The sequence below is a fragment of the Ambystoma mexicanum genome, chromosome 9 (genome assembly GCF_040938575.1).
Source record: "Ambystoma mexicanum isolate Mex_15411 chromosome 9, UKY_AmexF1_1, whole genome shotgun sequence".
NCBI lineage: Eukaryota > Metazoa > Chordata > Amphibia > Caudata > Ambystomatidae > Ambystoma > Ambystoma mexicanum.
Genome location: NC_090931.1, coordinates 642954409 through 642967071, shown reverse-complemented (window position 1 = coordinate 642967071; position 12663 = coordinate 642954409). Strand labels below are relative to the sequence as shown.

The 12663-nt window shown below is 47.1% G+C and overlaps 1 protein-coding gene across 2 annotated transcripts in view; it reads right to left on the bottom strand.

The window, feature by feature from the left end:
* The window catches only part of SMG6 (SMG6 nonsense mediated mRNA decay factor), a 1575243-nt gene that overhangs the window by 131655 nt on the left and 1430925 nt on the right, over positions 1-12663 (bottom strand). For both annotated transcript variants that reach the window (XM_069615353.1, XM_069615354.1), the window contains one exon: positions 5631-5771. In XM_069615353.1, coding sequence (XP_069471454.1) covers positions 5631-5771 — 141 coding nt within the window. The remainder of the gene's footprint in view (positions 1-5630; positions 5772-12663) is intronic.

Genomic DNA, 12663 nt, shown 5'->3' with positions numbered 1-12663 from the left:
TGTGCGGCCCAGGTGCCTGCCATAATAAATAAATAGCATGTCGTAGTTTAGTTTAGATAGGAAACCGTGTATTTCATAAGTGACCTGACCTTCGCAGCAAGGATGAGCTCAGCTGACCCACGTGGAGCCAGATCGACAGATCAATTAGTGCTTGACATCCCCTATGGAGCAAGCCCATGTGTAGGGTGCCTACAATCGGGAGCACAAAATGTCTTGTATAGATGTGACGCGATTGCCGCTTATGACCCCATGTTTTCTGATGTAAGAGCAGAGCACTCTCGAGCAGCAGAGTTCTCCTTGCAGAGCTATCTCTTGGCTTATTTCAAGAGCGTGTTGCATTTACTCTGGTATGTGCATATTGTGAGACTTGCCTTCATTGGCCGGTAGAGACTTTTTGGCTGGTGGCTGGACAACCACAGATCTATCAACGTAACAACGGAAGGACACAACTGTTTGAATGGTGAATAGGCCAAGTGCAGTGTCAGTGATGAAATAAGCGATCCAGTAGCAAAGAATATGAATTTCGCAAAAGCAGAAGAAAACTTCTACCACTAAAGGCCTTTGGTAACCATGCCCGGGGCATGTTAAGGTTATAGAATGAGCTTTACATTGGTTATGCTTTGACACTACCACACAAAACAGTCTATGCAAGTAGACCTCCTCACAACAATTAGTCACCATCTTAAAAAGTGCCAATGTTATGCTCCGTTTCAGGCCAACGTATTTTGGTTATGCAATAAACCTTCTGTCTCTTCTGGAATAGATAAAAAGAACAAAAAGCAACAGGCTCTTCTGGGGTGCCCCTGGTGGGTGCAAGATTGAAGAGTTTCTAAATTTCTAGCAGTAGTTTTAAGGAGTCCCTTCTGTACTAATGTACATAAAAGGTGGGAATCTCAAAAATGAGACCAAGTAATCTTGAAGGAGGAAAGACTGTTGTTGAAGCCCCTCAATTGGTGAGGGATAGTGGCATTCCCAAACTTCATGGGAGGTCAAGCTTCTCAAGAAGTCAGAATGACTTTGGAACATGACTGGACTGGTGGAACGATTGCATTCAGAAGCCTGAAGCTATTTCTTGGCGACAATGTGAGATGGTCTTGATTTTAAAAACTCTGGAAAAAGACAGTTGGGGTGACACCCTTGAGAAGGTTGTATAAAGACAAGTGCCAGGACCGCACCGGAAAATGATCTGGCATACAATGATGATGGATCTTACAAAGAGTTACTGTCAAGTGTGGGGTGCGTGTCTTATCTTGAGCAGCACAGTTTAGAGCAGAGGACTTCCTCCAAGCCTTCCATCTCATTTTGATTGCTGATGCCATACCCCAAACAGCTATACCCACTGCATCTTAGCACACATGTGGCTGTTACAAGCCTTACTTCTCCAATGACGAATGTTCATGCTTCTCCATGTTAAACATGGAGCATCTCTACAGCTGTTCTCATCTTCGGGCAGGTACAACATCTATGGCTCCTCTGATAGGTTTTCCTGATGGAGCACTGGGCCACTGTTGTGATACAGACACTTCACCAGTTTCACTAAGAGCATTTGCCCCTTTGCTGGGATGCATAGTATGAAAACGGTGCCCTCTCTCTAAACAACAGAAACCACCTTTGATATTGATCTGAATGTGGGCCTCTATGATGCAGAAGTGATACACAAATGTCGGCTAAGACTTCTTAGATTTAAGAATTTGATCAAACAGGTTCGGGATGGACAAACACCTAAATGTCTAGAAATAATGAGGGGCAGTTTAGGAAGGGAAAAAATGCAATCAGAAGGATAACATGAAAGTGTTGTTTGGTAGGTGTTGTCTTCACACCAAAATAGGGTCTTTTTTGTTGTACCAAGAGTGTCAAAACATTTGTCTTAACGAGTCTATCCATAGAGATGCCCAAAACCAAAACAAGAGTCTTAACGATGTCCAACAAAAAGTTTCAACCTAAGCATATCAAGTCCCTTGGACTTCAAGCTAACCCAATTATGAAACAGAAACCACAATCCTTTGGTGGACATAAACGTCTCAAACCTATTTGTTATAAAAGTCCAGCCCTAATTAACAAAAATAAAAAAAAGTAACCCCCTTGCTACAGGTTTTGTCTCCCTCTCACTTTCCCAGCCCCTTTCATACCCATGGAGTGGTGGCACACACTAATCTCCCTTGGGATTAGTATTCATTGCAGGTTTCCCGCGATTGGTTTACATTTAAATGAGGCCCCTTTTCTTCCCTCATGGGCCAACTGATTGTGTGCAAGGCTTTATAAAAGGCCACCACCACTGTTGGGACCAGCCATAGGTTCCACAGTTGGGGCAAATGGCATGCTAATTTCTGTAGTGCCCCATTGAACCCCTTTCTGTCGACAACAACCTCAGAGTCATCAAAAAAGATGATCTTGTAAGCCCCAGCACCAGAGGTAATGGTGCAGACCACTGGAAAGAGGTCCATCTAAACCTTGAAAGCAGAACTCCCACATGCTGGGGCACACTGGGGGTCATTCCGAGTGAGGCGGTAAGGGGTTAACGGCGCCGGTAATGGTGCCGGAGCCTCAACCCCTTACCGCCCCATTACGAGTCTGCTTGCGGGCCCCGCAAAGGGCACCTGGTAAAACCAGGCGTCCTTAGAGGGTCCCGCTAGCAGACCAGGGAGCTAACAACCGGCCCGTTATTAACGGGCCCGTTGTTCGCACCCTCCCCATTCCCATTGAGCCCTAAAGGGGCTAGAATGGGGATGTACCGTGTCCAGGTTCCTCGAATGAGGAATTACCGGGTCCTCCAAGGTCGGAATGGCACAGTAATTCTTTATTTAAGGAACCCGGACCCTGAACCCGGTAAGGGGGTAACCTTGCCGCAAATTGCAGCAAGGTTACCTCCAAGGTCGTAATGACCCCCACTGTTTGATCATTGTGCATGCTTACAATAGAAAGCAAGCCGCACAGAATCAATATCTAAATGAAAACATTTCCTTAAACTTAAAGTCAACTGTCTCAAAATGTATATTAGAGTGGGTGCTACGCATGTGCGCAGGCACACATACAGACTCTGCTGCACCGTTTCCAGATTGGAGGGTCTCTGCTTCCCTTGGGATGGATTGGCAAAACGTGAATGAAGGTCTGCCATGACATTCCCAGTAGGCTCAGTTTTACACTCCCTGCAAGCGGAAGAACCTGACCCAGGCCCCGGGCCTTGATGCCAGCAGCTGTGTGTGTCACGGTAGCGATGGGGGGAGCACCGTGTGTCGGCAGGCAGAGGTTAGCCGCCCTACACTCCCCTCTGCATCTCAGAGGCCGCACAGGCTTCACGTTCCATTCTCTCCCCTGTAGACTAGGGGAGGGGGGTGGGACGGCTCAGGTAGCCCTGCAGTCTCTCTGCGCCCGACACTGTCCGCCAGCGGCTAGGTGCCTCTGTACAAGCCCCCACCCCGCCCCGTTTCTGAGCTCCGTCTTTATTTTACATGGGGGGCCGCGCACCTGCCAACGCCCGCGCAGCTTTAACTTTGCTGCCATATTTGCAATTTTTTTCAGTTTATTAAAACGAGTGAGAGAAAGAAGAAACCCCCGGGGCTGGGGGAAACTCAGCCCTCACGGTTGTGGGCTGTCCCAGAAGGGCCCTCACCGGGCCGGTTTTACAACCTCCTCGGAACTGACTGTAGGGTTCACGCATCTGGCGAGACAGATGTGCCTGGCCCAGGTTCAAGGTGGAAAGGGGAGAGTTATGGAAGTGAATGGCACTGGAGAGGAGGGGGTGGGGGGAGGGGGCGACGGGCGAGAGGTGACAGCGAGAGCAGTTTCTAGGCAATCACTTTCCCACAGCGGGGCTGTGCACTACACGGAGCCGCCGAGGAAGCCCAGGGCCCCGGGGACACAGCTAGCCCGCGCCGGGCACCTCACTCACTCACTCACTCACTCACTCACTCACTCACTCACTCACTCATTCATGGGGCTTAGGCCCACCCGGGACATAGTACTCACTGAAAGGGTCTTACGTGACATGAAATCACACTGTCCCAAACGACTATTGTGACACCGTACGCTCAAACGGGCTTGCCCGAAGGCACTATCGCTTTAAATGAGTCCCCATGAGACCTTCTTTCTGTCTTTAAAGAGCAGAGTCCTCTGTCGCTGCCCGTCACACATACGCGGAAGGTAACAGACAGCTAGCGAGTTGTAGAAGAAGAGACCTGCCTAAGAGCACACAGGCAAGCATCCGTAGGGAACTGGAGGTCGAACGTAGATTAATGCAATGTAGAAAACGTGCACTCCCGGTCCAGTGTCTGCCAGCATTATTTGGTGTGGCAAATAGACACAACCAGGCACTTGTCTTCCGACCACTACAACATCTGTCATCACTGGCGGCCCATCCTGGAGAAAAGCCACTACAGGACCCACCATCCTACACTTATCTGCTCTATGGTACCCCACCAAGGAGATCGAAGATGGGCTACTAGTACTATCTATTTACCCAGCTCCCGCACCAGAGCTCACCCAAATAACCCAAGTGTGCTGCAGTGATCGGGTGCCCTACAGTGCAGACACTGGCCCAGACAAAGTAAAATGATTAGAAATGGGCAGTCCACAATGTTCTCATAGGAAAAGGGTTGGGCTTGCTGAACATGTGAAATATGGGGCCACTTTGAAAATGATTTCCAGGGCCGCTTTTGGTTCCCAGCCCACCCCTGACAGTCCATGCTTGAGGCCATAGATAACCAATGCCCAGGACTGCTCTACTTCCTGCACGATGCAACAAGGATATCCCTTAGCATATCGTGCATGCCCGGAGCAGGCACTGGATGGACTACCAAGCAACCATGTTCACATTGAGGTCAAACACATTGAGGTCAAACTCAGAAGGAACGGGCACACAGAGGTTGCCTGGCACCCTTTGCGTGATCTGAAAAGTTACAGGATGCAAAAGCACAACACATGTTTCTTGCAACCTCGGGCATGGTGTGAGCAGGCCCTGAATGTACTAACACACAGACCTGCCACTGCGTGCATGGAGGATACGCCAGTGCAGAGACAAACCCCTGCTATGCCTTCACAGGGAGGCAACACAGACGCTCCTTTGCAGCAGGGGAGGAATTGGGCTGGAACAAGGCAGAGCTGCACTCCAGCAAAAACTATCTTGCTGGGTCACACATGTTACTGTCAGGGTGACTATTCTGACAGAGGAAATGAGCACCATGCCAAGTGTGCATTGGATGCTCAGAGGGAAGGAACGCTTGAATTACTAGCACAGACATGTCTGATACATCGGTGGTCAGTCTTATCTTCCCAAAATAGACTTTCTTTTCATGCAAAGCAGCCAGAATCCTATATTGGGGGCAATCACATCATTCGACACAGTCCCGTCCACACCACTGACAATCCGTCAACCCCAACCCCCAGAAGTGGAACGAGGGAGTTCCCCCAGTAAATTCTGTCAATTTCCAGCACTGCTTTGCACTACCCACACAGCATGCCCAGTATGCACTAGCCAACATTTAATCCCTTGACCTGCCCAAATGGTGAGGCCTACAGTGTAAGAGCATGCAGACGTCCCCTGATGCAGCCCGCTTCCCACTGGTCTAGTGGAATCATACGAACACTCAATGCTTACTCACTTAGGAGGAGTATGTTCAGTTTCCGGAACCTACCTGTATTTTGTCACGCCGTTTCTGCTGCTCTGCCACCTTCTTTGACAGGACCTGTTTCTTGGCTCTCAATGCCTTGAAGTCGTTCTCTTCCCCGCTACCTTCCGAATCGTCTTCGAACTCCTCAATAACGACATCATCATCCTTTAAGAATAGGACAAATCTGTTACAGGGCACGCTGTACAAAACCTTGCTTTCTTGATCAACTTGTTTTACTTTCAGAATTCTGATACAATCACAAACTACTTTCTGGATATTGGTCTCTTGAGGCGCCTCTTCACACAAGTGGAGAAACAGTGTTACATTCCTCGCACCTATAAGTCAAGCACTAAGAGTGACACCCATCAGCACATCCAGACAAAGGCTCATCTCCCCTGCACACGAGAATAACAGACAGTTACAATACCAACTGAAGATACAATCACCACATGCACACGAAAGTCCAGCAGTCACGGAAAGCATAAACTAGTCACAAAGCCACTAGCCTCCTGCACACGAGTCTAGCAGTCGGTGACACCAGCAACTAGACACATGAAACACTAAAAGCAAGACCCAGTAGATCCAGACACAACTCGCCTCCCGTGCATGAATCGCAAACAATACAAAACTGCAAACAACCAGGGGAGTGATACCGTGTAGAGGGCAGGGGGCAGAATCACGTTCTATCAATGTGTGGTTAAAGGAAGGAGGAAACAAAAACTAGCCATCTTTTTTGGCTTCCATAACCCTCTGCGACAACACCGCTACGGTCCAGAGCAGCAGCCGTTGGTGAATTTGTCGAGTGGAGGGATGTAAATGCTTTCCCTGAATATACCCGAGTCAGCACACATTAATTATTCCAGTGAGGTTTTGGATGGTTCTCCCCATTATATATTTTTCTAACGTAATGGGCTAAAAATATGCATTTTGCAGTGAACATTTCTGAAAATCGGAAAACAATCCAAAGACGTTACACTTGGTTTTGCAGGGCAACACATGAAACACCCCAACAGATATCACGTCATCAACAGTACACATGAGTATTTTGCAAAAAAAGTGTTAATGCTGGCTGTCCACAAAGGAAAACCCAGAGGAATGTGTTAACAATATAAGCCAGCACTGTCCTGCATTCAAGCAGGTTCTCCACAAATCAGATGATGCTAGTTCTATCGAATAAACGTAATGAGGCTGGTCTAACCAATACATGCAAGCATTGCCATAGTAAAACACATTTTCATTCTGCTAGCACGCAAAGAAAACAAATATGCCCATGTTGCCCCCTCGTATGCTGCTAGTGCCCACATAAAATACTGCAGTCTGCCTCAACACATGCCCTTGCTGCCCCAGCTCTACATCGCTCTGAGAACCCACAAACTGGGCCTTTGCCTAGACAAGCTTCCAAACCTACCTATGCACACATTCGCACAACCATGTATACACACCTTTTTTTAGACATATCTGTTTTCTTTTTTATGAGCCTAAAAACACGGAGTGGTTAATTATTTCACACCTGACATTAGAAAACTTGAGATCTCCTTAAATGGTTCTATAGGTCTTAAGTTAGACTTAGCCACCCTTTGAGATAAAGCCATCTGCTTGTAGTCACAATTTGATAAAAGGTAGGTATCTTCTTGTGATGTTTTGCACATTATGATTTACACCACATTTGCACATCAAACAATCAGCCATAACACTTAACAAGAGCAGAAACTTTTGATAAGAGCCACACCTACATTGTGTTCAATATCAGCTGCAGCCATTAAACAAACTGCTCCCTATTAAAGGTGCATGGCTGGAAACAAAGACAAGTGTGAAAAAAGGGAGGCCTAATGGAGGGGAATGGGGAGTGTCTGGGACACCATCAACCACCCGCGGGGCTCTTCTGCCAACTTTCAAAGGAAGCAGCTAGGAAAAAAGTCCTGTATTGCTTCAAAATGTCCTAATAATATCCAATGTGGAGCCTATGTTGGGAAAGGCTGCCCCTCACCCGAACTCCCAATAGGTACGCCACCAAAAAGAACACCTCCTGTAGATGAGTGCTAGCTGTACAGAGTAACTCGCCTGATGGATGTATTTGTAACTGACACCGACTCCACCTAATGCAGACAGGCCCTTTCCCCCCAAAAGTAAGTCAAACAACCATAAACAGCAGCTACTTCAGACAGATGCTCACCGCTGCCATAGAAAGCTCTAACAGCACTAATCAACTAGGGTAATAAGGTGCTGATGACATCACACAAGGCATGCCAGATACAGAGTTTCTGTATTAGGACCGCATGAAAAGACAAAAAACAGAAAAAAAACAGATCCTCTGGCCAATTCCAGCTTACAACGTCCACTCTCTGGCTTTTCTGTGTCTCGGGTTAGGGTTCCGAGGAAGCTCACATCTGTCTGATATGCACAAACACTCATTTTGGAACACTAACCCCTTTCTCCTAACTATAAGTTAAGGGACAACTGTCAGTTTGAATGAATGCACTTCTTACAACTGGTGGGCTGGCCTGGTTTAGGTTATAAATTCCTGTTTCTGAACAAGAAATTCAGATCCCTCTAGAGTAAGCCGAGCTTTGCTGCTTACAATCCTTGAACAAATACTAAGCAGGCACCATGGTCTTGGGCTAGAGCAGATGCGTAGAACCCATTTGGAGAGAGGACAGCACCAATAACCTGTAAGTGCTGTCAAGAAGTCTGGTTAGTAACCGTACCCGAAAGTTTCAGTCCTTTCTCTGAGTCAACATAACCCAAGTGAGTCTACAAAAGAGCCTCCCCAACCAGACTCGGGGTGTCCAACATGACCTCGTTTTTTTTGGAAGCTCTTAGCCTAGATCAAGAGCAAAGTTGCCACCTCACCTGACGGAGATCTTGTCACCTCGGTCAGCTGCAAACAAACTTTGCTGTTACAGTGCTGAGCAAAGCACTGGATGCAAACAGGTGTGTGAGCCCCGTTCTAAGAAATGCTTCAAGAGACTATAATGTCAGACTTCCTTTCAGGAGGCTAGGGACCGATGGTGCGGCCATGATGTTTGGAAGTTGCTCCATTAATTTGAATGACTGAATCTTGCCTTTTTTGGCAATGTGGCATGCACTTGTTTCTCAGTGAACCCCGGACTAGCCAGAAAAAGCAGCATGTTAGCCCTCTATAAAATACCCAAACAAACAGTAATGATTACAGGGCAAACTTTGCTTTGCAAATGTGATGCATCAACCTCCAGAGTAGCAGTGGTCCAGGGATGAATCGGTTTCTAAACCATCAATCAGCCCCACACCGCTAGTACACCAGAAGGGATCCGAACAGATTGAAAACCCAAGCAAATTATAAACCTCCTTGTCCAGTTTTGGTAACGTGAACAGAACAGCAGGCTCATCTCCACAAGGTCATGGATCTTTGGTTAGTTGCAACACAGCGAAAATACAATTATTATCCAATGATAAAAGGCACTGTCCAGTCAATGTTGTATACAAATATGTACTTTATTATTATCACAACAGACAGTTCTAGCACACTACAAAATACAACCCATCCTGTAAAGGAATGCAGAGGACAGACAGTTTCAAGAAGGAAAGGGGATTCACCCTGGATACTGACAGGAGGGTAGTCAGTAAAGTAATTAATCTCCATTGTTCGAGGATACTTGATTTCATCACAAAGGGAGCAATGGGTCGTAAAATGTCCCTGGGTGCTTTTGGAGAAGGACCAGAGGGACAGAACCACAATGTACCCTGTGCTTGTAGAAGTTCTTGGTGCTCAACAGTGTACAGCCAGTTTCAGGGTGCTTTGCAGCTTCTGCGACAGAGTTCAAGATGGGAGACAGCTGCAGGTATCATGCGGCAGGCAGTTCGGCGAGCGAGGCTGGATGAATGGCTGCAGACTGGCCTATACAGCGGGTCGGGGTCAGGAATCGTTCTCTCAGTGTTGGTTGGCGGGTCTGAAGCACTGGTGTCTCGGACAACGTTAGCGACTGCAGCGTGACAACAGTCAGCGTTGCAGTCGGTTGCAGCTCGAGGGGCTCGAAAATGTCCTTTAAGGCGGACGCTGGTTGATACTTGTCGATGCACTCCTCCTAGCTTCTTTAAGGCGGACGGCCCAAAGCTGGGGAGAGTGTTGCAGGCACCAGCTTTGTCCTTGGTTTGGTTCAGAGACTCTCTGTCACTTCCCACTTAGGAAGCTTGTTTGCACAGCCTAGCAGGGCATGTTGTGTCCTGGCTGGGTACTGGTTCTGGAGCTGCTCGAGGGTCCTCTGGATTCCGTATCTCCCTCTGTTCCCTGGGAGATGTTTAGGGGAGGGATCTTGATTCCCTCTTTGGAAATCCTGGCCTTCCTTCACTGGCAGAAGCTGTAAGGCAGACTGTACCTTCAACCATGGTCCAAATCAGTAGTTGTTCTTACTCCTTTGCGAGGTGTTCAGATGATCTGCCAAAACAGGGGCTCAATCCTCTTTCAAAGACACATGGGGCCCAGTGATTGGCGTAGACTAAGTCTACCTTAATGAACCAATCCTGGGTCCCCACCAACAATATCCTGTTATGTGTGAGGTCAGAACCAGAGTGCTTTGCAACAGAAAAGGTAAAGGGATGAAAACATGTAATACTAAGTCCCACCCTTCTTCCTGTCTGTTGATGGATCAAAGGGTCTCTCTGGTTAATTGAGCTCTCTGTGGTTCCCGATTAAAGTGGTAGGTCTCCCTTGAAGTTGCGGCGGGACCAGACTATTGATCTCCGCCAATCCACATACTTGTACCTTCTCAATGGTGTCCCCCTGCGGGGTTGCCTACTGTAAACACATATCCCAGACATGACAGGTCACTGCCCTTGATACTAAGAGACGGGAGCTGGCTTCGGGTTGACACAGTTCATATCAAAGGTTGTTGGGGTTTCCCTGTCCTTTGTTATTCCTGCTACCAGGTCTCCCGTGGGCCTTTATATTAACTCTGATTAGGATGCAAAGCTGCCACCATCAGCTAACAAAGGGAAGGGCGGATCCATGGAGCCTTTGTTAATTAGACTGCCCATGGCAGGAGGAAGGTTTTGACTTCCCCCTTCTGAGATGCCTTGATGTACTCTTGGCTGTCACATTCCAACTAAATATGACAGTGGGGATGGCGCCTGTAGGCTGTGTCCACCAAGTGTACACAGGTCTATATGTATGTTGTGCAGTGAGCATAGGTAAATGTGTGCGGATTAGCCCCACACATTTTCTGGGCGTTAATCTACCATCATTCAGTTTCAATTAAAATTTCAAAAAAAGATGAGGTGAGCACACAACCATTGTGCGGATGGTCGAATTTCTCACAGCAAAAACCTGCCTTTTCAGGGTATTTATCTTTTGTGATTTTTAGTAGCACATGCTATTTCACTTACAGTAGAAGTAAATTGCATATCTTTTACAGTGGTGTATCTCTATATGCATTATTTTGTACCCCACAATACATCCACACATTATTAGATGTTGGCATCACTGTTCAGCCTGCAACAGACTGCCTAAAAGACGTGCTTCAAAGCCCAGACTTCAGATTAAAGGTGGAGCTCAGACCTGTCAGGGTACAAAGCTGAACACTTGATTTCAAGTTCACCGACTGATTGCTACCAGCCAGTAGTCTAGTGACCCTGGGGCAGCCTACCCATGCAGAGGGATCCACAGTGCAGACAACCAGGAGTTTTTGAGAAGTCCGAGACGTTTTCAATACTATTGCCTTATCAGAAGGGCCCTGTGGCTGGTCCACAATGTCCCAGAATGATCACACTTGTTTTTGTTTCTAGCAATTCCACGCTAATGGGCAGACGTTTATTTGCTGGCTGCAGCCACTCCCTCCCATGAAAGTCTGGGTACTTGCTGAATGGACCTGATCACATTCCATAAGCAGGACAAAACGTAGATGTGAAACAGCACTCCAGCACCTTACCAAGGCCAAGCACTTTTCCTTGTGTAATAAGTTTCTTGTGTGATCAGTGGCGCCTTTCTTAGGTTTGAATGTTAAGCAATTGGCACTGTGATGGGACATTTCGAAATGAGACAACACACCTCCAGTGCCTAGCAAATCTGTGTCCGCTTCCAAGACAAATAAAGTGTGTAACACAATAAAGCTACTTTCAAAGATTTTATATCCATGATGCCTAGTAACTTGACATGCAAAAAAGGTTTGCTTGTATGTGGCTAGTCCGATGTTAACAACATGCATTACAGCAGGCTGGAAGTTTGTGACAAACAATCTCTATATCCAGGTGATATTACTACACACTTTCTCTAAGTGCTGAAAGTACAGTGGTGTAAAACGGGAGATTTTTGAGACTCAGTATTTTGGTATCCGACTTGTAGTTCTCCATTAAGGATGTGGCAATAAAGCCATACAAATATTTTTTGGCTCAACATGTATCTGTAAACATTTACACAACGTCAGATAGCTTTACTATATGATTTGTGTATTTTGCAAGGGAACATGCTTCGCAAGACTGCCGCTCAGAGCGAGGAACGAGCCCCGTGAAACTCAGGCGAGTAAATTAGGGTGTCCTGAACTATGATGGGAGCCGTGGGTGAACCAAGAACACTATGAGATTACAATTTCATTAGTAGCATGTCACGTGCAGAAAACGAACGGCATGGGGAGTGGGAAGCAGAGTTTCTCAATGCCTGAACTGACAACCTGAACCAATTGCGCTTGATTTTAACTGATCCCGCCTAACAATTCATAATGGGACTAATATAGTATGAGGACACAAATCTAATAGACAGGGAAATAACCTTTGTAGCGATTTGATGATATCCAGAATAAAACTAGCTGAATTTTAGAACAATCTTGACAAAATATATATTGAACAGAAACTGAGGGGGTAGACCCAACAGGTTTACTACCAAGGTAAGGATGGCGATTACCAAATGGCAGAGTTCCGGGCAGAGTTCCAGTCTGCTCCATCCCACACCACGAGAGGACGTGCGTGCTGCTTCCTCTGCTTTTCTGCTTTTTGGCTGGGGCTGGGCTTCGGAGAAAACAAGCCCAACCTCCATAAAAACCCTTCTTCCGCGCGGAGCGCGCGCGGAGTTCCGGGCAGAGTTCCAGTCTGC